At 46.5% G+C, this 23,316-nt stretch overlaps 2 protein-coding genes across 4 annotated transcripts in view; one reads left to right on the top strand and one right to left on the bottom strand.

The window, feature by feature from the left end:
• On the top strand, positions 1–15,835 carry CCZ1 (CCZ1 homolog, vacuolar protein trafficking and biogenesis associated). Of its 2 annotated transcripts, none has more exons than XM_040231008.1 (15): positions 1–184; positions 1,143–1,240; positions 1,332–1,425; positions 1,697–1,774; positions 2,827–2,874; positions 3,444–3,527; positions 4,958–5,133; positions 6,649–6,730; positions 8,755–8,816; positions 9,118–9,229; positions 12,611–12,644; positions 13,245–13,362; positions 14,128–14,286; positions 14,554–14,681; positions 15,487–15,827. In XM_040231008.1, exons 1-15 carry the CDS (start codon positions 71–73, stop codon positions 15,540–15,542), a joined length of 1,443 nt encoding a protein of 480 aa, XP_040086942.1. In that variant the 5' UTR covers positions 1–70; the 3' UTR covers positions 15,543–15,827. The 2 variants fall into 2 exon arrangements, with proteins under 2 accessions (XP_040086942.1, XP_040086933.1); XM_040230999.1 differs by having other exon boundaries at positions 22–184; positions 14,554–14,634; positions 15,487–15,835.
• Positions 15,713–23,316, bottom strand: part of LOC120856041 (radial spoke head 10 homolog B) — a 26,264-nt gene continuing 18,660 nt past the window's right edge. The window contains exons 13-19 of one of the 2 annotated variants that reach the window (XM_040230987.1): positions 23,147–23,295; positions 22,497–22,604; positions 21,435–21,578; positions 20,714–20,839; positions 19,233–19,326; positions 17,783–17,981; positions 15,713–16,803 (exon numbers count right to left, since the gene is read on the bottom strand). In XM_040230987.1, coding sequence (XP_040086921.1) covers positions 16,635–16,803; positions 17,783–17,981; positions 19,233–19,326; positions 20,714–20,839; positions 21,435–21,578; positions 22,497–22,604; positions 23,147–23,295 — 989 coding nt within the window. In that variant the 3' untranslated portion in view covers positions 15,713–16,634. The remainder of the gene's footprint in view (positions 16,804–17,782; positions 17,982–19,232; positions 19,327–20,713; positions 20,840–21,434; positions 21,579–22,496; positions 22,605–23,146; positions 23,296–23,316) is intronic. The other variant, XM_040230978.1, reaches the window with a different exon arrangement.

The following is a 23,316-nucleotide window of genomic DNA, read 5'->3' on the forward strand; positions in this document are numbered from 1 at the left end:
GCGGTCTTTCGGCGGCATCTGTCTCTGGGCGGGCCGAGGGAGGCTCCCGAGGCTGGGGGGCCGGGCCGGGATGGCGGCAGCGGCGTCCGGGGCCGGAGCTGGAGCGGCCCAAGAGAAGCAGTTCCCGCCGGCGCTGCTGAGCTTCTTCATCTACAACCCGCGCTTCGGGCCGCGCGAGGGAGAGGTAAGTGGAGCGGGGCCGCGCGTGGGCGTCCGGGGGCGGCAGAGGGCCCCGGGTAGGGGGGCTGCTGGATGGGGTCCGGCCCGGGCAGCCGCGGGGTGCGCCTGGGGTCGTCGCTTGTCAATCTCCCCTTATCGACTGGCCTTTACCGGACTGTTTAGTGCTGGGTGTGTGGCAGGGCCCAGACAACGCGGGCAGGGTCTGGTTACAGGTCCCAGATCAGTGCCTGTTTATTGAGTGAAGGTTCGTCGGGTTAATCACACAGGTGGAGTCTCTCTTCTCTTAACCTCAACCCTGGATGATTAAAGTTGAGCTTTTGTCTTTGTTGCTGGAAGTCCTCCGCCTAGAAACGTAGAACAAGAATGGGAGACGGTAGTCCTGTAATGCAGGCTTGGCGGATCTTCGGAAAGTTTTTTTTTTTTTTTTTTTTCACGTTTTAGTAAGTTAAATCGGATGGGAGCGGATGGTTTTGTTTTGGTTTTTTATCATTACTTTTTCAAGGTGGGGACGGTAACTTCCTCAAAGGGTGTCCGGCGCCAAGTTTTGTTGGCAGGAAATCACGGTCTTTTTAAAGGCTGCCAGTGCAGATGCTTGTGAACTTGCTGGGTTTAATTTGTGGGGAGGTGTATGTCTGTGTACCTGCACACACACTTATTTCTTACAAGCACTGATGTATTACAAATTAGCATGGAGAAAGAAATCCAGAGGTGGAGTTTTCAGCATCGTTGTCTAATTTAGTTCAGATGGCATATGACTTACCAAATATCACAGTTGCCTTTCATGCAGGTGGGCGTTTGTTACACCCTGAAGAGAAGATAATCTTTGTTTTTCTAAAAGGGGCTTTTGTTTTGTCTTGCCAGCTAGCACATATGACGTGAGATGTTGACACTAAGTATTGTCGACAGCTAAGACAGAAAAAATGCTTATGTCAATGTTGTGGTTCTCTCTCTTCATACTTTAGGAGGAAAATAAAATTTTGTTTTATTATCCAAATGAAGTAGAAAAGAATGAAAAAATTAGAAACGTTGGATTATGTGAAGCTATTGTACAGTTTACAAGGTAATACCTTTCAATGTGCTTTTGCAGAGCTCAGTGAATTTTTAAAACTTCCTTTGGGGGATTGTCGCTAACATTCTTTTACCCTTTTTAGGACCTTTAGTCCATCAAAACCTGCAAAATCTTTACATACGCAGAAGAACAGACAGTTCTTCAACGAACCAGAAGAAAATTTCTGGATGGTCATGGTATTTACATATACAGTACACTTTTCTGAATTTGTATTATACAGTTATGGGTGATCTTTACCGTTAGGAATTCAAGGAAGTCCTCTGGTCATTGCATCAGAGGAGAGTTACAGTGCATTCAGTAGCAATTTAAAAATCAAACTCCTGTTTGGTGTATTTGTTTTTGGGGGCTCCTTTAAGAAATTTTGGTGTTGGGACGTGTTCAAGTTTATTTAAGTTAGGGGAAAATTTTAAAACACATATAATTGATTCCTTAAATCAAAATTTATAGGTTGTTCGGAATCCTATCATTGAAAAGCAAAGTAAAGATGGAAAACCAGTTGTTGAATACCAAGAGGAGGAGTTGCTGGTAATGTGTCATTTTTTATTTCATATTTTTAGGAAAAAAAATTGTTATTATCTTGAGTAACTGACTTGTTCAGATTTAACTTATGTCACTTTGGCAGAAGTTTCTCAAGGTCGGCACAGGGGAATGTTGTGCTTGTTTCCATGAGCACAATCTTATAAAAACGTGTATGTGCCGTCTCTTACCACTGCCTTCCTCTATTCATCTGTGTTTGAAGCTCTCCTAAAGATTAGACTTGTTTGTTCAGTCGTGTCCAACTCTTTGCAGCTCCATGGACTGTAGCCTGCCAGGCTCCTCTGTCCATGGGATTTTCCAGCCAAGAATTACTGGAGAGAATTGCTGAACTAGGCTTCAGTTCAGTTCACTCGCTCAGTCGTGTCCGACTCTTTGCAACCCCTTGCATGGACTGTAGCACGCCAGTCTTCCCTGTCCATCACCAACTCCCAGAGCTTGCTCAAACTCATGTCCATCAAGTCAGTGATGGCTCTCCAGCCATCTCTCCCTCTGTCATCCGCTTCTCCTCTTGCTTTCATTCTTTCCCAGCATCAGGGTCTTTTCCAGTGAGTAAGTTCTTCCCATTAGGTGCCCAAAGTATTGGAGTTTCAGCTTCAGCATCAATCCTTCCAATGAATATTCAGGACTGATTTCCTTTAGGATGGACTGGTTGGATCTCCTTGCAGTCCAAGGGACTCTCAAGAGTCTTCTCCAACACCACAGTTCAAAAGTACCAATTCTTCGGCACTCAGCTTTCTTTGTGGCTCAACTCTCACATCCACACATGACTACTGGAAAAACCGTAGCTTTGACTAGACGGACCTTTGTTGGCAAAGTAATGTCTCTGCTTTTTAGTATGCTGTTTATGTTGGTCATAGCTTTTCTTAGGCTTACTGGTTCATAATTGAATTTAAATACCTCTTAGTTCCAGCACACAACTGTTATAGGACCATGTGTATGAACATTCTATTGCTTCACCTAGAGTCACTATACCTTTACTATGCAGCTGATTCTTTGTTTTCCCCTGAGTGAGATCTGTGCTGTTTCTGTGCTGTTTGTAGGACAAGGTTTATAGTTCGGTGCTCCAGCAGTGCTACAGCATGTACAAGGTAAGCACGCCGTGTGTTCTAGGCTGAGGGTCTAGCCACTTACCCCAATTTACCTGGGCCATTTAGAATAATTCTTAATTCTTTACGTGACTGTAAGGTGACTATGTGTTACGAGTAGGAAATAATGGGGCCTGTGAAGCAGCATTGAGGTTTATGCCTGTACTGATTCATGCAATACAGAGCCCTGCTCTCTTCCCCGACTTGTCCTAAGAGTATATCTGCATCAGTGAATGATAGAATCCATGTTCTTAAGGAAAGTAGAGAGTGCAGAGATTTGTATGATATAAGTCTAGCAATATTGTTTATATAAAGTGAAACTTAGATGAAAGTTCAGATTTTTTTTAAATGCCCAGAACAATTGGGTGATTTTACAAAAATTATAGTATCCCTTAACAGTGTTTTGATATTTTGTGACTTATAACTCAGACTTTCTAATGTAAATATTTTCTGTATTCAAAAAGAATTGCGGGATGAAATAAGCAGAAATAATGTAAAAGAAAATGAAGAACTTGTTATATTGGGAAATTGAAGGACAAAATTTTTTTTTTCTTAATCTTTTACACCATTAGCTTTTTAATGGTACATTTCTGAGAGCCATGGAAGATGGAGGTGTCAAGCTCCTAAAAGAAAGATTAGAGAAATTCTTCCATCGAGTAAGTATTCGGAATTTTATTTGTAATCTTGGTAATTATTAAACTGACTGTTAGAGAAATACAGACAAGTTTGCTTCTCACATACAAACAAACCTAGAAATTAGAGTTGGCGTGGAGATTCAGGCATAGTGGGACAGAATCAGACCAGTGAGGAAATAGGTTAGATTTGTATTTGTTTTGTTTTGTTTTGTTTTTTCAGCTTTAACCTTTAGTTTATTTTTTGTTTATTTATTTTGCCACATGGCAAACGGGACCTTAGATCCCCCACCAGGGATCAGACCTACGCCCCCTGCATTGGAGACCCAGAGTCAAACACTGGATCATCAGGGAGGTCCCTAGGTTTGTACTCGTGAATCAGAGCTTCCTGCCAGTTGTGCACAGCTCCTTAAAGCACCTTGGAGATGTCTTCTGGCTTCATCCTTGGAGCCACTGTGTCTATCAGAGTGGGCTTACTCCAAAGCAAAGGAAGCTTCCTTGGGGTGGATTGGTTCCTTAGCAGAGTCGCACAGTCTCTTGGATCGATTGTGCTCATTAAACAGGCGTCATCTGTACTGACTCAAGGTGAAGTTTGCGGCTGTAACACAGATTTTTCTCCCCTTAGTGGACATGAGTGTGATCTTTTTCCCCCTACATTGTTCTCCTTCTCCCTCAGTGTCAATTTTGCATATTTTATCCTGAAAAAAGTGAAAGAGTTAGTCACCCAGTCATGTCCAACTCTTTGCAACCCCATGGACTGTAGCCCACCAGGTTCCTTTGTCCGTGAAATTCTCCAGGCAAGAATACTGGAGTGGGTAGCCATTCCATTTTCCAGGGGATCTTCCCAACCCAGGGGTTGAACCCCAGTCTCCTGCATTGCAGGCAGATTCTTTACCGTCTGAGCCACCAGGGAGGTATCCCTGGTCAAATTCAGTTTGTCTTAGAAGAATGAGTCTCAACTGATCTTTCTCCTTATACTACTTTAATGTCTGTTTTTGAATTATTTTGTTTTTATGAATTTCTTTTATTTGTTTCACTTTAATGATCATAATTATTGACTCTGACTGTCCCCTGGTTCCTGTTCTTGTCTTTATTCCTCTCCTGTCCATCATCACTGACCGCATGCCCTTCCAGTGTGATTTTAGTATAAATTGGTCCATAATAACCATGTGCAGAGGTCAGTCTAATCTGAATAGCACTAATAAGGAATTAAACACCTCACAGAGAGAAAACACAAAGCTGAAAGGACACTAATTACATTTGAACTTAATTTTTTGAAATTGGTATTGATTCCGTATCCAGTTCTCTGTGGTTCACCTCCATGTTGCTCTTGTAAACGTGCTATTTGCTAGCGTGTGATTGTACCACAAATTAAGACCTGTTGTTTTCAGCTGCCAGAGTACCTAGCTTCTATGTGCTATTAGTAAGTTTTATGCCTTATTTTTTTCCTGCAGTATTTGCAAACGTTGCATTTGCAGTCCTGCGATCTACTCGACATATTTGGTGGGATCAGCTTCTTCCCATTGGATAAAATGACTTATTTGAAAATCCAGTCCTTTATTAACAGAATGGAAGAAAGCCTGAGTATAGTCAAGTACACTGCCTTTCTCTATAACGATCAACTCATCTGGTAGGTACTCCCGTCTTTTAGGATCATAAAAACAGCAGTGACTGGATTGATAGCAGGTTGTCAAACTGGAAATAACAACCGGGGGTAGGGGTGGGGTGGGGTGGGAAGCTCCTTTCTAGATATTGTTAAAATAAGGCAGTGATTGTTTAAACCAAAATTAGGGTAATTTTGTTTAAAATTACTGAGCAGGGGAGTTTAAAATTGGTTCCATGAATGATGGAGAAAATGTTAGGTTTAAGAATCCTATTTTGATTTTGGTATTTTTCCAAAAACATCTTCAAAGAACCAGTATAGTAAGTGTGATTTTCATAGTTTCTTTTAAAGAAGTCCATGGGGTCTCGAAGAGTCAGACACGACTGAGCGACCTCACTTTCACTTTTCACTTTTATGCATTGGAGAAGGAAATGGCAACCCACTCCAGTGTTCTTGCCTGGAGAATCCCAGGGACAGAGGAGCCTGGTGGGCTGCCGTCTATGGGGTCGCACAGTCCGACACGAATGAAGCGACTTAGCAGCAGCAGCAGCAGCAGTATTTTAAAACATCCAAGAAGTTAAAGGTACTATAAAATCAGGAAATTAACCCGCTGTCATCAAGCTATATTTGGGTCTTGTCTCCTAGGGACAAAAACATAATTTCTTTGATAAAAGTGTTGCTACTCAAGAAGCAAAGATAAACTGTTACTAAATGTTCTCAATGACCTAAGACTAAACCCCGGAAGAGCTGTGTGAATGTGCATGAGCCCTCTGGGGCCCCAGCCGCGTCGGGGGGCTGAGCTGTTTGCAGCTGAGAGGGGTCTGCCCTGGATGAGCCTGAGGTTCCTGGGGGCGGGGCCAGCTGAAGGCCCTCCTGCTCAGAGCCATTCCGTTTGGGGGTTTGTATCTCAGGCTCCTCGTTTGTGCTCCGTGAATGTTGATGGCAGGGAGTGTTCCTGTGCTGACAGGCCAGGCTTCTAACATAACCTGCAACTTACCTGGGAAAGAAGAGAGGGCCTCGAGGGCCTTGGGGGTGTCACGCAGAGGCTTGGTTTCTATCAAGGGAGATTTCAATTTAATAGGAAAAAAAAAAAAACCCAGATACAGACTCATTGTTTATATCCTTACCTGAAAAACTGATTTTGGATCAAGTCCAACAGCGCCTGCTGGATTCTCTGCACTTTTCCACATGCCACTTACTTTTGTCTCGTTTCAGAGTGGATGGTTTCCCCGAAAGTTTGTTTCTTTCTCTGCCCGCTTTTTGCCTACTCTGAAATCGAGAGAATTAAAACCCACATACATGTCTGAGACATAACAGGACCAAGCTCCTTGTCCATAGCGTACACTGTATTCAGGGTGGTGGGTGAGAGAAAGCGTGACCAGTAGCCCAGAAATCTGGTACCTGGAGCAGAGTGGCCATCAGCTGCTGATGCTCCCTGGAAAATCCCACGTAAAGAGTCAGAGATGATGTTTAATCACAGAACAGTGGGCAGACAGAAGACCAATTCCAGACTTTTAACACAGTACTTTTCTGATGTTGCAGGAGTGGATTAGAACAAGACGACATGAGGATTTTATACAAATACCTCACCACATCTCTGTTCCCAAGGCATATCGAACCTGAGGTATGATGGGGTACTAATCTCTAGAGAGACAGATGGATAAGTGGAGGGACGTGGTGGGCGGCAGTTCTAATCTGCAGTTTACACTATTAGTGTGATGTTCAGTGATGGAGCTGTCTGTTGGTGTCCACAGAAGTGCTCCCAGGACCCCTGCAGATACCCAGGCCCACCTGTGCTCCAGTCCGTTGTATAAAATGGCTTAGTGTTTGCATGTAAGCTGCACACGCGCACATACTCCCCTATACTTTGAATGGTCTCTCTATTTTTATAATACTCAATACAGAAAAATAAGAAAAACCCTGATACAATGTAAACGTTACATAAGTAGGTGCCAGCATGTGGCAAATTCAGGTTTTGCTTTTGGAAACTTTGAAGCTTTTCCTCCCTGTTTTCAACCTGCAGTTGGTTGAATCCGCATAAGGTGGAATCCGCAGGTGTAGAAACCTCTTGTGTCACTTAGCACGGAGAGCTACGTATGCCAGCTTTTCTGCATTTTGCTCAGATGCAGTTGCAGAGGTGTAAGGGAAAACCGGATCTCTAGGCTAGGTTCTGGGAGCTCTCGGAATGCCCGCAATCTTGGACGAAACAGTGGTCTTTGCACCTACGAACAGGAGATCCAGTCCTGAGTTGATTTTAGACTGCCTGCCTGGCTTTTCCACTCTGGCACCGACTCTGCCACTTTTCTGCACAAAACTGTAAATAATACCACAGTGCTTTCCCCAAAGCATCCATTTTTAGCTTTAATTAGGTAAAGTATTCATAAGCCATGAAATTATCATTTTGACCCAAGGGTGCATGCATGCACACGTGCACACACACACTCTCCCTTGCTCTATTTTTTAAGGCCATGACTTGAAATAACAGGAAAATATCTTTTAGATAAGCAATCTCAAGGTTTTGAGAAGGACCCAGTCCTGCCCTGACTTCCCTTCTGGGCGGTTTGGATACAGTGGCTCACGCTGCTGAAGCAGAGTATACGCTGTGCACCAGACACAGTCTATGAACCCAGGAAACTTGCATTATCTCGTGACGTCCTGAGAGCTGGGGACCTTGCCCTCATCTACAGAAAGGAGACCCGGGCTTGAGGGGCTCCCACGACTCACCCAGTGCCCCCCAGCCAGCAAGCGACAGAGCCAGGACTTGATCTCTGGGTCCGCCTGATGCTAAAGCGCCTGCTTTCAAACACGCCCTCAGAAGGACCCTCAGGAGATTTTCCCCTGGAGAGGCGGTGCTGTTGTAGCAGCTGAAAACTCTCTTGCTGCTTTATTAAACGTCAGAGCCAGATTTCTAAAACAGAAGCGTAAACGGGGCAGCGGGAACACAGACACGGGAGGACTTGTCTCAGTGCAGGCTGCATCTGTGAGAGTTAGCTTTGTGTTCTTACTGTCAAATTTGACAGTGTTTTTCAGTCTTTCAAGTTGTATGCTAAAACCTTACATGGACTAGAAGAACATCAAAAAGTTTTAGAATAAACTTTAGCTAGCATGATTTTTTCATTTCCTACACATATTGAAATAGTGTCTTCAGCAGAAGAAAACAGGAATGTGATGCAAAGAAAAACCTACAAGGAGGCACAGCATCATGACCAAAGGCAGGGACTTTGAAGTCAGACAGGCTTGGGTTTGCTACCCGGCCCATCCACTCAGGAGCTGGGCGCATTGGTGAACTTCTTCAAACTTTAGTTTCTGCTTCTGGAAAATTGGGAGAGGGCATTCCCCACAGGGGTGAAACAAGATGAAATTAAGTAATTGACGTCATTGTCTAGCACGTGTCAGCCTTCGGTTATTGCTGTCAAGCCCATATGTGGAACTTGGGGTACAGTGAAGTTCTGGTTAAAACCAGTGAGTCCTTTTGTACCTCTGTAATCCTTCTCCCCCCCGCCCCGCCTTTTTTTTGTTGGGGATAAATATGGGAAACTGATACAGATACATGGCATGGAGTCAACCAGTAGATACAAATGCTGCTTCTCAAAGCGTTGAATATAGAAAATCTAAGAAGTCATTTGTCGATATTAAATCTGTTTACAGTTGGCGGGAAGGGATTCTCCAATAAGGGCAGAAATGCCAGGAAACCTCCAACACTATGGAAGGTAGGACTTCTGCCCTCTGATAGACAGTACTGGATTTTATTATCTTTTCTGGTAAAGATAAAATCACAAACACTGAATTGCCTTTGTGCTGCTTTGCTGACAATTATCAGCAAAGGAAATCCTTTTGATTGCAATGAATTAAAACTATTCTTTTTTTATTTTCTGATGTGTTTTCTAGTAGTGTCTAGCTTCCCTCCAAAAAGGGGGTGTGTATTACCACCCTTTATAGGAATGCACTGTTTATATATTCCTGCCTATATCTGCCTGATTGAGTCAACGCATCTCTGTGCTTGCTTTTCAGATTTCTCACTGGCCCCTTGAACCTTAATGATCCAGAAGCAAAATGCAGATTCCCCAAAATCTTTGTAAATACAGACGACACTTACGAAGCTCTGCACCTAATTGTTTATAAGGTAACAGTCATCTCTCGCTCCAGGGTTACAGACCGATGCTAAAGTAGACCTTCCTGGTGCCGCTTGCACCGGGCACACCAGTTGGTGTGCTGGCCTCTCACATGATCCTTGGACAGTGTCCTCGCAAGTTCTAATTGTTGTAAAACTCGAAATGGGTGCTTTCTGGAGTAAGAGGTTTATTTTCAGTCCCCGTGGAACAGCTCCGTGATTTGCGAGAGGGTCACTGTCTGCGGCCATGACTCAGAAGTCCTGCCAGTGGGCGGGTCAGGCCGTGAAGGCTGCTGCCACCTGTCGTTTGACGCCTGCCCACCCTTCAGTGGATTCTGCCTCCGCTCTGATTTTAAAGCTGTGGGCTCGCTAATTCATGAGGATAGTCTGAGCTTCCATCAGGATGCTGTCTTGTCGGGATGTGAGTTTACCTTGTGTGGTCGCTACGTTGTTTCAGACTCTGTGCGACCTCACTGGACTGTAGCCCGCCAGGCTTCTCTGTCCACGGGATTGCCCAGGCAAGAATAGTGGAGCGGGTTGCCATTTCCTTCTCCAGGGGATCTTCCTGACCCCGGGATTGAACCCATGTCTCCTGCATTGCAGGCAGATTCTTTACCACTGAGCCACCAGGGAAGCCCCATGTTTATGTTAGGTTGGGTGGGTTTTATTTGGCTACGTCGGGTCTTAGTTGCGGCACAGAGAGTCTCTGATCTTCGTGACCAGGTGCGGGCTTCCAGCTGGCCTCTGGACAGTCGTGCAGACGGCACAGCGCCTCTTTCTCCCAGCAGTGACAGGTGACAGCGTGGGGCGTGTTGCCTTCCAGGGAGGCTCACCCAAGCCGTGACGTCCAGAGACTGGATGCAGGCCCCCCTGGACCACCCTCGTGGCCGACTGTCTGTACCTGGCCTTCCAGAGGCCCAGCCGACCCGCCTGAGCTCAGGCCCAGGACGGGTTGCTGGTCTGTTCTCTCTCGTTTTGAAGTCTTCTCCTCGTCTGGTTTGGCATAAGGGTGATAATCCTGTTTGAAGGCTCTCTGAAGGACAGGTGTGGATTCTTCACGTTTGGCCACAGCAAAGCCGCCTGCATCTGGACTTGCTCTGGGGACGTGTTTAAATCATTAATCGGTCTCTTTACTTACTGTAGGTCTTCTCTTATTTTCTTTTCCTCGGAGTCGGTTTTAGTAGTTGTATCTTTGTAGGCATTTGTCCGCTTTAGGTTGTTCAAGTTGCTGGTGTCCAGTGTTGTCATAAATAGGCTTGTACTGTTGTCTTTTAAAGGCAGCGGTGCGGCCTCCCATCTCATTCCTTTCAGTCATGTGAGTCTTTTCTCTGCTGGGTCTAGATGGGCCATCTAAAGGGTTTTCAGTTTGGTTGATCTTTTCAGAGGATCGTGTTTTGGTTTCATTTTTCCCTCTTGTTTTTCTGTTCTCTGTTTCAGTTTATTTCCGTTCCAGTTGTCATATCCTTCCTTTTGCTTGCTTTGTGGTTAGTTTGCGCTTCTTTTTTCCAAGGTCTTAAGATTGAAGGTTGTTACTACTGATTTGAGGTCTTGCTTCTTTTTTAATATATGTGTTCACAGATATAATAAAAGACTAAAATAGTAAGTTGTAGTAGATTGCCTTTTACAAGCGTTTCTCCATCTGCTGTCTGCCCTGAGGGAAATTTCCCTCTGGAAATTTGATTTTTTTAATATTTTTCTCCAATTACAATGTTTCCCTGGGGAAAGAGATTATTAATATGTAGATGAGGGCGGTGAATCGGGCAGGATTATCCATGAGTTGACAGTTGTCGAGAAAGTGATGGTCCTTGGGGTTCGTGTGTACCTTTTCCATGTACATTTTTAATGTATTTGAAATTCTTCAACTTTTTAAATAGACTTTAAAAGGGCCATTTTTTTGTTTTGTTTTCTTTAAATAAACCTCTAAGGGGTCAGGCACACAAAGGTCCGATGGCAGACACAAGGGAGGCACGCTGGGTCGGGGTTTGGGACCCTGTGTCACACAGAGGGGGCCGTGTCCCAAGGAGGCCAGGTGGTGGCCGGAATGAAGAGCAGTGGCCCCAGGTCTCTAGATGCCTGAGGGGAGGCTGGAAATTGGGATTTTGGTAGCAAACTAGTTGGCATCTAAGTCAAAATGACTTGAAACAAAAACAAAGACCTACATTGGGTGGAACTGGCCTGTAAGCCACCCAGTTTATAGCCTCTTTATGGGCAAATAATAATTACCATTCAGTTACAGAGTAGCATAAATGTCATTAGCTTTGACCACGCGAACATGAAGTTAGAGCTGAACGAGTCTGAGAAGGGGAGGTGCGGAGAGGCGCAGGGACACAGGGAGGTTAATGTCCCCGTTAAGAGTGGCTGTGACTGGAGGTGTGAGGACTGAGCCGCCTGAGGCTGTAAGGTGACCGTCCAGCAGAGGAACTAGAGTGGCTTAAACCGGGCGGGCGGCGGGGGCGGGGGCTGAAGAGGAGCCTTGTCCGGCCCGACAGCCAGAGGCGATGCTGCTGTAGCCGTTTGATCCAGAACAACCACCGTGGTCGCCGGGGGAGCAGGCCCCAGAGGAGGAGTCTTTTGCGTTTTCATCACAAACCTGTATGTTCTCTTTTTGGCTGCCTTGAGTTCTTCTTGTGGCACGCAGGCTTCTCTGCTTGCAGAGCACGTACTCTAGAGCCTGTGGGCTCAGTTGCCCCAAGGCACGTGGAATCCTAGTCCCCTGGCCAGGGCTTGAACCTGTCCCCTGCCCTGGAAGGCAGATTCATAACCACAGGACCACTAGGGAAGTCCCAAGCTTACATGTTCTGTTTTGACCTTTTTTTTTTTTAAACACCTCTACATGACTTTGATAAATTTGAATGGTTTTTGGCTGTTTTATTTATGATCTAGCTTGCTGTAGGTTCATAACTGCAGTATTTGCTATAATAAAAAAGGCAAGACAAGTGACATTAATTTGCTGGGGTTTTTTTCAAACACACACAAACAGATTAGAATAATGAATACCCAGGTACATATCACAGAGCTTGATTAATAATATGGTAATAATATCTCCCACCTCTACACATTGTGTTTTTTGTTAGAGCATTTTCTTTCTTTATTTATTTTTTGTTAGAGCATTTTAAATCATCCCGTCATTCCCCTCAGTTCATTTTGCACCTCTAACTACTAAGGGCGTCTGTTTTTACATCAGCACCTGCCATTATCATGCCTGACCAGAATAAATAATACTTCCTTAATATCATCTAGTATCCAGCCCCATCTAGATTCCTTCAGTTGACTTTAGAAAGTCTTTATAAAGGTGATATGTTTAAAAAAAGATTCAAACAAGGCCACTGCTTTCGGTTATTCCAGTCCTCTTTTTTTATACCATTTCCTAATCTTGGTTTCTTTTCATCCCAGGCCATGAGTGCAGCTGTGTGCTTTATGATTGATGGTAGGTACACACATGTGTCTAAGCCTTGTCTCTTTACACTTTGCTCCCTTCCATTCCTGAATCATAGATATGTTGTCGTAGCAACACAGAGGCCGCATTAAGCCCTGTCACCCGTTGAGGGCCTCTGCTGTCATCACTGCTGTTTCTAATACTGCTAAAGTCCCAGCTTGCCTGCTTTTGTGCCTTCTTGCCCATGAAGCGATCACAGGGAGCGCCCATCTCAAAGGAGCTTTAGAATTAAGAGAGGTACAGTTGGTGTGGACCAACGGTACTGGGCCCGTGAGTGCTGCTGTAGTGTTTGTTAAATAAGTATTTGACCTTCCTTTTACTGAGGGCAGCCAGTCAGTTTACTACCCCGCAGGGCATGCTGCAGTCCACATTCACAGTGCGATGAGTCTTTGCCTCTTTTTCATCTTAAATATAACCAATTCTGAGCCCTGTGTCTCTTCTGTTTCGGAGGGCAGAGGGCTCTGATCATTTCATTGTTTTATTTCCCAGATCAGTAGTTTGCATATTGTTGTTAAAGACAGTGAAATGAAAATCGAGCTTGTTAACCCCTGGCCCCTTGACACTCACTGGTATTTCTTGAATTACTCATAGCCTCCATTCAGCCCACACTGGATTTCTGCCGAAGACTGGACAGCATTGTGGGGCCCCAGCTCACAGTGCTGGCATCTGACATCTGTGAGCAGTTTAACATCAACAAGAGAATATCTGGGTTTGTACTCTGCTTCCTGGTTACTTTCAAGCATTTAAGTGGCTTTGGGTGAATCAGGGTGGCTTTTACTTAGAACCTGGATGGTGTTTTCTGCATCCAGATGACACACGTGCTGTTTGGCCCTGTCTGCAGGGCTTCCTAGGGAGCTGTTCCCAGGTTTTTCTGCCCCACGATGGTGGCTGGAGCTGGGTCTTAATACATCCCCTCTGCCCTCCCCGATGGCGGTGTGAGTGTGTGGGGTCTGCCAGCTCCGCCCCTGGTCTTGGCCTTGTGCACCCCTCCCCACGTGCCCCGTCCACGCTGGCAGTGGTTGTCAGCAGGGCTTTGCTTTGCGCAGACAGAACGCACTCGGCCTCCTGTGCAGAAGTGTTTTACCCAGTGAAGTTGGCTGTGACATGAGCCAGTATGGGTTTTTCTTTAGTTGGCAAATAACTGAGTGACTACCGTTCATAAAACACTGTACTTGAAAGAAAATCACAGTTAAAATATTTTTGGTTTTTAAAATGCATACTTGAGCTCACTGGGAAATTCAGTCATATTGAATACGTCACAGATATCCAAGAAGTTACTGCCGAATGTTATGTCTTAACTGAGGTTCTTGATTTGAAGGCCTAGCTGTTGAAAACACCACCTTAGCCATTATACACGCAGGGGTTTGACACTGTGGCTGTATAGTTGGGGTAATGCTATGATATTTCAGAAACTATCTTTTCAGTCTTAATTGTTCTTTCAGAATGTTACTATCTGAATAACATGTGTTCACAGGTCTGAAAAAGAACCCCAGTTTAAGTTTATCTACTTCAACCATATGAATTTAGCAGAAAAAAGTACAGTTCACATGAGGAAGACACCCAGCGTGTCACTCACATCTGTCCATCCGGATCTAATGAAAATTCTGGGCGATATCAATAGTGATTTCACAAGGTAATTCTCACCCCCTCTCCAGTTAGGTGTCTGCTCTCTAGTGAGAATCAGCTCCAAACACCAAGTGATCCCAGGCCCCTTCAGAGGGCCTGACCACCTTCTTGGGCGAATGTCATCAAGCCTAGGAGTGGCTGGTCACTCACAGGGGCCTGACTCCCTGACCGTTTCAAGTCGCTCAGGTTTCCTGTTTCTTATTTCAGAATCTTTGTCACAGTCCAGCTGTGTGTATAAAATAAACAGTTGCGTCTTGACACTCCTGTCTTGCAGAGTGGACGAGGATGAAGAGATCATCGTGAAAGCCATGAGCGATTACTGGGTTGTCGGGAAGAAGTCCGACCAGAGGGAGCTGTATGTTATTTTGAATCAAAAAAACGCAAACCTGATTGAAGTCAATGGTAAATAGGGTGTGGTGTTTGAGCAGAGTTTTAATGCTACTGACATTTCACAGACTCTTTTCCAGTGTGCTGGGAGCGTGTACACAGAGTGGACATGACTGCTCAGATTCTCAGGCAGAGGCCCCTGCTGCTCAAAGGAAACCGTCACTTGATCTCTTTTTCTGTAACTTAGTTCCTTGAAAAACATATGTGAAAACCTTGCCTGTTTCTTGGGAAACTTGATATAGGCCAGAAGAAAATTATTTTCGCTAATGCTGAAGGAAAAAAAAATCCCATGGCTTTATACACCATGTATTAAAATGTGCATTTTGGGAGATCCCTGGTGGCCTCGTGGTTAGGGTTAATAGTTGATGCATTAGGAACGACAGCAGTTAATACACACCTCATTGAAAATGGGAATTGAGTTTAACGTCCAAAGAATGATGCCACCGTGGAGCTCCTGGTCCTCGACTCAGGGCTGCCGCTAGAGTTTTTGTGTGCTTGTGTCAGATTCCTCAAGGTTTTAGAAGTTGTACTCCTGACCCCCAACGCATGGATGTCTTGGGCACTTTGGGTTTGAGCTCTCTCAGGCCTGAAGAAGAGACGTTAAATAGTGATAAAGTCTCCTGTGTGTCAAGCCTTTTTATCTTTCTCTTGATTTACAAACATATCAAGGCTTCTAAAATTTAAGGTCACATTCGATGAAGACCTTTATTTAAATTTCCAGCTTTATTCCCAGAGGATTATCAGAATAAGGTACCGATCTATATCATAAAACCTCTTAAGTGAGAATTTCTTCCCTTACTGTTTTCTGTTCTTTTTGCAGAAGAGGTCAAGAAGCTTTGCGCAACGCAGTTCAACAACATATTCTTCCTGGATTGACTTCACAAGGGCTGCGCGAAACATCTTTTAAAAAGCAACTCGGCAGGCATGCTGTTTCCCACGGCTGGTCATTGGTCATATTATTGACTGGATTAATGACAATAGTAAAGCAATACTTGCTCTGAAGAGTCAAATTTCTACTCAGTCTGATGATTCCTAAGGTTTTTAGATTTTAAATATTTGTGTGGAATTAAAGGTAGTCGGCTACGTCTCTGTCATTCCGTTCTTTTGACGTTCTGTGAATATTTTACTGGAAAATAAGACTAATAAATTGTTTAAGACGTTTGTAAAAATCCTGGTCTTGCCTTGAGTCTCTGCTTGCTGGTTTCTAGACCAGGGAACTTTGAAGGGGAGGAAGAGGTGAGTCAGCCCGCTCACTTGGTGACGACGGGTGGATCTGGGCTCTGCCACCACCTCCAGCATTTTCTGTTTCCATTCTTCTTTTTCCCAAGCTTATGTCAGATGATCGTTTCCTTCCTTTTTGCTAGTTCGGAAGCTTTAGGTATATTCTTATGCTTTGGGTGTCTCCTCTTAAATTTAACAGGACTATTAGCTGTAATACTTTCCTAACAGAGACGGCAGGTCTTCGGGTAACCTCCAGCTGGGCCGCTGGCTCTTTATCCTTGTTCGGCCTCTGGTCCGCGCAGCGTTGCTTGCTATAATGTGGGAACGGGTGGAGAAGGACCAGGGCAGAGGCCACGGGAGAGGCGGCACCTGAAGGACAGGCACAATGTGAACACAGGGCAGTTACCACGGCAAAGGAGGCGTGCAGGCTCCGAGAGGGTGGGGCTGCAGAAACGTGTAAAGGGATTCATCTGCTCCCACTGTTTTCTAGTAGGTTTTATCAGATTCTAAGTTTAATCACCAGTGCTATATTTAATTCAGAAAAAAGAAACAATGAATACATGCTCATTCAGTACCCCCATGTGTGTATTTTCATTCAGCTCAGCTGTCAAAACGTAGGCATTTCGGTGATCCGACCACATAGAAACCCTAAACCCAGTGGGCCCAAACCCCAGTTTTCAAGAAACACTCAAGGTGTCCTCCTTTCACACCTGCCTGTTCTTGTGGCTCGTTTACAAACAGTGGCGTCTACTTTTTCTTTTTCTTGCTGGTGACGGATTTGCTGGACACCACGGTGTCCTCTTTCGGGGGGCTTGGTGTGAAACTCGAGGAGGGGGCATCCACCGGTTCCTTGATCACGGTGATGTCCACCTCGTAGTCTTGTCTTTTGGCCTCTTCCTCTCTCAAGCTGTTCAGCCTAACAAGAAGCAAACACAAGAAAGTATCTTTTTTTCCTTTGAAATTTCAAAACCAGTTTTTATGCTGTCGTGTGGTATAAAGTAGTCCATACCTGGATCTCAACAGTTTGTCATCACTTTGCCTGAAATAAAAAGTCACGCCATCGACATCTCATCAGTTCAGACGGCACACATCTTAGGTAACTTGTGAAGTACTTGTCTCTGCAGCAGCTTAGCTAGTGAGCAGCCTTTTTAAAGTCCTGCTGTGGCTGTTAGCTCTTAAGTCTAACGCCCTCCTGCACAGGCCAGCAGGCTCGTGATGCCCTTCACAGGTGAGCATCCGCACTCGAGACTGACCTGTGTGGGGCTGAGCCTGGACACTGCGGCCATGCCTGCATGCTCACCACACCCCAATCACTGTTCTCACTGTTTCAGAAACACGCGTTCCCTCGGTCCTCACAGCAGTCCTACGGGGTCACCCCTACCTCCACAGGGGCAGAAATAGGCACACGGGGACAGACCTTGCCCAAGGTCACCCAGGTATAATAAGTGGGGGGGCTGGGATTTGACACGGGGCGGTCTGGGTCTATGTTCCGCCGTGTCCCTGTGGATGCCTGGGGGCAAGCGCATGGTCGCTCCCTTAGCCAGGACAGAACAGGCAGCCACGGGTTCCCAGCCCCACTCGAGGGCATGCCGCTCTCTGGAAGTTATAGACTCTTGTGTCTGTGTGTGTGTGTTTTGTTTTTTAATTTATTTGGTTGCACCATGTTTTTATTGTGGCACGTGGGATCTAGTTCCCTGACCAAGGATCAAACCCAGGCCTCCTGCGCTGGGAGCGAGAAGTCTTAGCCACTGGACCACCAGGAAAGTCCCTGACATCGTAGCCTTTTAATGAAAGTGTTTGGTCCTGAAGCTCGGGGTGAATGCAGAGGACAGGAAAGAAAGATGACTGAGAACCCAGGAGGGAGGGAGGGAGTCTAGAGATGTTTATCGCATTACCTTGCTTCCAGCTCCTCGTTTTCCATCTTCCTCTGAAGGGCCATTGCTTCATTTTGCAGCCTGTTTTCCTTTACTTTCTCCTTGAGGGTTTCTTCATGTTTATGTGCTTGGAAGAGAGTGTTCACAAAAAAGACGTACATATTACTGATCCATGTGTTGAATTTTTCCTTTTGTTCATCCTTGGATTTTTCTTTTTTCCCTGCAAGAAAGGCTGATTGAAATGAACATTGATACAGTCTTGAATAACGTTGGGAGTGTGCATTCCCGTTCCCGGTTCTGTCACTAGCTGTGGTGGGCTGAGTGTCCTCGTCCCCCATAAGCGTGACGCTGTGCTCCTCATGGGCTTGTGGGTGTTAAGGGAATGCAAAATGCTTCAGGGACCCCCCGGAACAAGGACGGCATCAGCTGACCCCAGCTATGATGGTCAACACTTCCTTCAGGCCTCCTGGTACCTATATTTTTTTCTAAAATAGCTTAACTATTTCAGTTTTCTAAAATTAAAATCTTAGAAAACTTACAACATTCCCATATTTTCAGAGAAAGGGAAAAAAACCTCTTAGCTTTTGACTATATTGTCTTTAAAGGCAGTTTTAAGAAAAAAACGTTAAAGGATTTTAACTCTGAATTGAGTAAGAAAGTAGGTAAAATTACTGACTTGATAAGGAATATAGCTTCATGTCTACTAAGGCAGCAGATGCCCACTCTGGAATGTGTTTAAAATAGTTGATTCCAGGAGGATAATGCTTTGGATAGTTCTGTAATATCAGTAAGACTGGGGATCTGTCAAGACGGCATTTGTTTTTTGATCGTGTCTATTGCTTCGGCTCTTGGGCTCTTTGACGGCAGGGATGGGAGAGGAGTAAGGGCGCAGGTCCTGTGGAAACGCAGGGCTCTGTGAGTAGACCAGCCTCCACCCCAGGAGCCACCGTGAAGGGCCCAGAGCAGAAGACATGGGGAGAGCCTTGATGCCAGTGCCAGAGTTTACGAGGGCAAAGGGACATGAAAACAGCCACAAAGACTGGCGCACAGCAGCATTCTTCATGACAGCCAAAACTGGAAACCACCCGAGTGTCCGTCAGGAGACGAGTAGGTAAAAATGGGATAGAGCCGCACAACGGAATACTACTCAGCCATACAGAGGACCAGAATACTAATACGCGCTGCCACGTGAAAGAATCCCAAGACAACTGTGAGTGAAAGAGGCAGGCGTAAAAGACGGATGATTCCGTTTATATGAGGTGTCCAGAAAAGGCAAACCCGTGGAGAGAGCGAGCTGCGGGCACCAGGGGGCCCACAGGCGCCCCCAGCGCTCCAGGCGCCTCACCCACACCTACCGCCACCCCGAGGCCAGCTCCCCGCGGTGGTGACATGGCTGTACCTTTTAATAACCGTGATGTCATTTACAAGCAACAGCTTGCTAGTACCAAGGTTCTAGAATTAAAATACTCACCACTTTGAGATAAAAGGAAGGTCAGCCCTTTTCCTGCAGATTTAAAATTCACTTTGGAAGTTTTTCCGTCACTTACAGATTTCTTGATTTGGGGCTTTTACGTAAAAAAAAAAAAAAATTTAATTTAAAAAAGAAATCATAAAGCAAACTATAACTTCTACATCATCACAGACGAACACTAAGTTTCTATGTCGTAAATAATCAGAAAAGTATTCACGAGGCTGACATCCTTATGCTAGTTTGACTGGTTTTAACCTGCATAAAATTTGACTTTTTAACCTGTATATTGGCCCTGTTAAGGAAATGAAGAACAGAGCTGCTGTATCCACTGGAAGGCTCCTCCCGCAAGAAACCAAAGATGGGACACTCCAGCCTGGTTTGCTGGGAGAATGTTTCTTAACCACCTCTCGGTGGCTGTAATCACCTCACACACGCTGTATGCACCCACATCTCTGCCTCCAGCAGATCTCGCCCTTGAACCCCAAACTGCCCCCAGCTGTCCGTTGCTGTCACCGCTTGCACATCTCCTCAGGCACCTTAACTTATCATGTGTGCAAACCCAGCTCCTCAGGTTTTCCCCCCAAAACTCCTCTCCCGGTCGAACCCTGGTCCTCCCCTTCATGATAGGCGGCAGCTCTATCCTTTCAGTTCTTCAGGCCAAAAAAAAATCTTAGAATCCTTCCTGCCTTCTCTTTCCCTCTCAAATTCCGCAGCACTCAAGAAACACGGGCAGATAATCCCAAGCGCTTCCCCACGGGTCTGTCCTCAGCTCAGCGGCCGGGAGCCGGCTGGCCGCCCTGCTCGCGGGCCTCCGTCTCTCTCCAGCCGGGCGCCCCTGGCCGGGCACTGCCCCGCCAGTGCATCTTCCGGGCTGCCCCGACGTGGTGGCCCCGGCTGCCACGCTTCCCGCCCAGCCACCCAGACCCACTCCCGCCTCAGGGCCTCCACGCAGGACAGACTCCCTCCGCTGACCGCCAGCTGCGCTCAGGGGTCACTTCCTCCCAAGACCCTCCCTCCGCCCACCCTGTCACTCAGCCTCCACCGCCCGCCCCGCTTCTCGTCCCATCCCCGATGCCTGAGTGTGAAGCAGCAGAGAGCACTGCAGCAGCGGCCGCGCACCCTGGAGCGGAACTGCCCCAGCGCCGCTGCTCAGCAGCTCTGGGACACCAGGCGAGCCACCCTGCCTCTCTGTGCCTTAGCTCCCCGCTGGAGCTGATGGCAGCACCCACCGGGCGTCCGGGCCCTAGATGAGCAGGACCCTGGCAAGTGCGTGACACCGGCTGAGCGCCCCACAGGCATCCCCTCCTTGTGTCCCTGTGTACCCATCCCTCTCTTCCTCAGAAGGTGAAGCCCACAAGAGGACAGGCCTCCTGCTCCCGCCAGACCCCTGGCCCCAGAGGCGCCCTCAGCGCACAGCCAGTGCGTGCCCGTGGCCGATGCCGCAGCCTCGGCTGTCTTCCCGGTTGCCTGTCAGTACACACCTCTGACTTCCTTATCTTGCTGATGTCGAGCAGGACACCCAACTTGCTCGAAGATGGCTTGGTGCTGCTGAACTGAATGTCGGATTCCTGGCTTGCTACCGCGCTGGGACTCCTGTTCTGGGTGTTCTGACCAATGACAGACACACAAGAGGGCTTCTGGTTTCCATGGAGATGCTCAGGCCTTCAATGCAGTATAACTGACTGACGATATGACACCCAAAGCGCGCCGTGATGCTAAGTACGGACATGTCCGCACCTGTGAACCCATCGCCTGGGACAGTGAATGTGCCCATCACCCCAGATGCTGTAGCCTCGGGGTCCAGCCAGTGCTCCCTGCCCCCGAGGGTGTCAGTAGGCACTCTGACGCTTGTGACGGAGCTCCTCTAGCATGGCTAGGAGTCTGCTTCCTGGGTCAAGACCAGGAAATAATTTCCCCTAACTTACAAAATAAATAACATAAGGGACCTTCCCTGGTGGTCCAGTGGCTAAGACTCTGAGCTCCCAATATAGAAGACCTGGGTTCGATCCCTGACTGGGGAACTAGATCCCACATGCTGCAACAGCCAAATAAATAAACACATTTTTTTTAAATAAATACTTTAAGACTTCACTAGTTCTTTCCTGAAGGGTTACAAAACCCCAAGATAGTTCTCGTGACGGTTTAACCATTCCAGAATAAAGCCCTTCCTTACTCTGTCGATTCTAAGATATTATCTGTTACCTGAGCTGTCACTGGGTAAGTGCTTCCAGCTTTGTTAACAGACAGGTCATCGTCTGGGAAATCTGAACAGAATTTAGTTGCTGGCTCAGGAACACAGATGAGGGCGAAGCTTAATAGAGCTTCAAAGAATTCCAGGAAAACCAGCTGAAATATAAGAAAATATAAAAGGGTCAATCCTGACACAACTCGAGGTGGGCCAGAGGCTCTTCTGGGTGTTTGTCTCTATTCTCCAGGAAACGCCACCTTGTTCAACACTCAGATGCCACAGGAACACACCGGTCTGTAGTAAAAACTACAGCCTTTAAGAGATCTATGAGGATGTATGTTCTCTCCTGTCACTTTTCTATCTGATAGGAACATGTTGCTGTATATTCACTCATTAAGGACTGTCACTATAAGAAGTATTTCCTCTTTTCCTGAACGAGAGAAGTGGCACCAGTGACAGCTGACATTGGAATGGCTAAGAAACACTGAGACGGCGTGACCGTGTTCTGCACGGAAGAAGCACATGAGTTGGTGAGGGCTAGACTGGGGAAGGAAGACTGTTGTGGTTTGAACTGCGCCTCCTTGGAAAAGGGGTTGGGAGTCCTAAGCCCCAATATCCTCAGATTTACAGATAATCGAGCTAAGCTGAGGCCGCTAGGGTGAGCCCCAGTTCAGTATGGCAGCCGTCCTCATAAGAAGAGGGAGACTGCAGCCCCGAGACAGGCACACAGAGAGAAGACGACCACGATGGGCCAAGGAGAGGGGCCTGGAGCCGATCCTTCGCCACAGCCCTCAGCAGGAACCAGGCCCACCAGCAGCTTTCTGATGCCAGCCTTCAGAACTACAGGCAAGAAATGGCTTACATAAGCCAAAAAAAAAAAAAGAAAAAGAAAGTAGGGGAAGAGGTGTAGCAAGTACAAATGTTCAGAGGCAGGAGTCTGGTGGGTGTGACCTGGGTGATCAGACCTGGACTCAGAGAGGTGGCTGTGCTGGAGACAGAATCTTGTTCGTTGGTACCCAAGGCAGAACAAACAGCCTGAGTTGGATCTGGGCCGTTCATGACACCTCTTTACAAACCTCAAGTTCAAAGTTACTGTCGATTCCATCATACATGGAAGGATTATCCTCTGCTATGACCTCCACAAACTTGGTTGCTGTCAATTCTTTATTTATCATCTTAAAGCTCTGCAAAAGAAACAGCCAATCAAACCATAATGGCTGCTAACTACAAACAGGTTATATATATATACATATATATATATATGTACTTTTAAAAATATCACAGTCCTGCTGAAGACGAGGATGAGGGGGAAATGCACGTAGGCAGGGCCCTCCCTCCACACTGACCCTTCCCTCTAGACTCTGTCCTAAGAACCCGGAAAGCTGGGTTTATGTCCCCAGGCACAAAGAGTTAGGAGAACTCCTCCCTTGGAAACCTGGACATCCCGGAGAAGAGATCTATGGACAGTGGGCTGAGGGGTGTTGGGGGGAGCTGGGGCGGTTTCCTGGCTCACTTACGCCACAGTGAAACCCAGTCCTGGACCGGTGCTGCTCATCCACAGAGTTTCCCATCAGCCTTAGCATACCACAGTCCTACCTGTACGTGGACAGCCCAGGTGCACCACTCACTTGTTCCTTGCACATCACAGCTAGGCTATTTTGCCTTTCCTAAATTAAAACTAAAAATGGCTACAAACAGAAAGCCACGCTCCACCGTGAGTGGTTACCCTCAACATCCAGAGGAAGTGTCTCATGTTCATGGTGTGCTCGTGGGGAGGGGCCGCATGTGGTCTGCAGTGTGCCGTGTAGATCTCCCAGCACTTGTCCACGTGAGTCATTGAATAGAGGGTCCGCTGGGCCTCGCAGAATAAACGGCCTGAAGACGAAGTGGAAACAC

Source organism: Oryx dammah, unplaced genomic scaffold (genome assembly GCF_014754425.2).
Source record: "Oryx dammah isolate SB20612 unplaced genomic scaffold, SCBI_Odam_1.1 HiC_scaffold_2, whole genome shotgun sequence".
In the NCBI taxonomy this organism is placed as follows: Eukaryota; Metazoa; Chordata; class Mammalia; order Artiodactyla; family Bovidae; genus Oryx; species Oryx dammah.

Excerpts from the sequence above, each read along its gene's own strand:
- CCZ1 (XM_040230999.1), top strand. The coding sequence starts at position 71 with ATGGCGGCAGCGGCGTCCGGGGCCGGAGCTGGAGCGGCCCAAGAGAAG. Across the intron at positions 3,528-4,957 it reads TAGAGAAATTCTTCCATCGA|TATTTGCAAACGTTGCATTT; the intron begins GTAAGTATTCGG and ends TTTTTCCTGCAG. Across the intron at positions 13,363-14,127 it reads ATCAACAAGAGAATATCTGG|GTCTGAAAAAGAACCCCAGT; the intron begins GTTTGTACTCTG and ends ATGTGTTCACAG.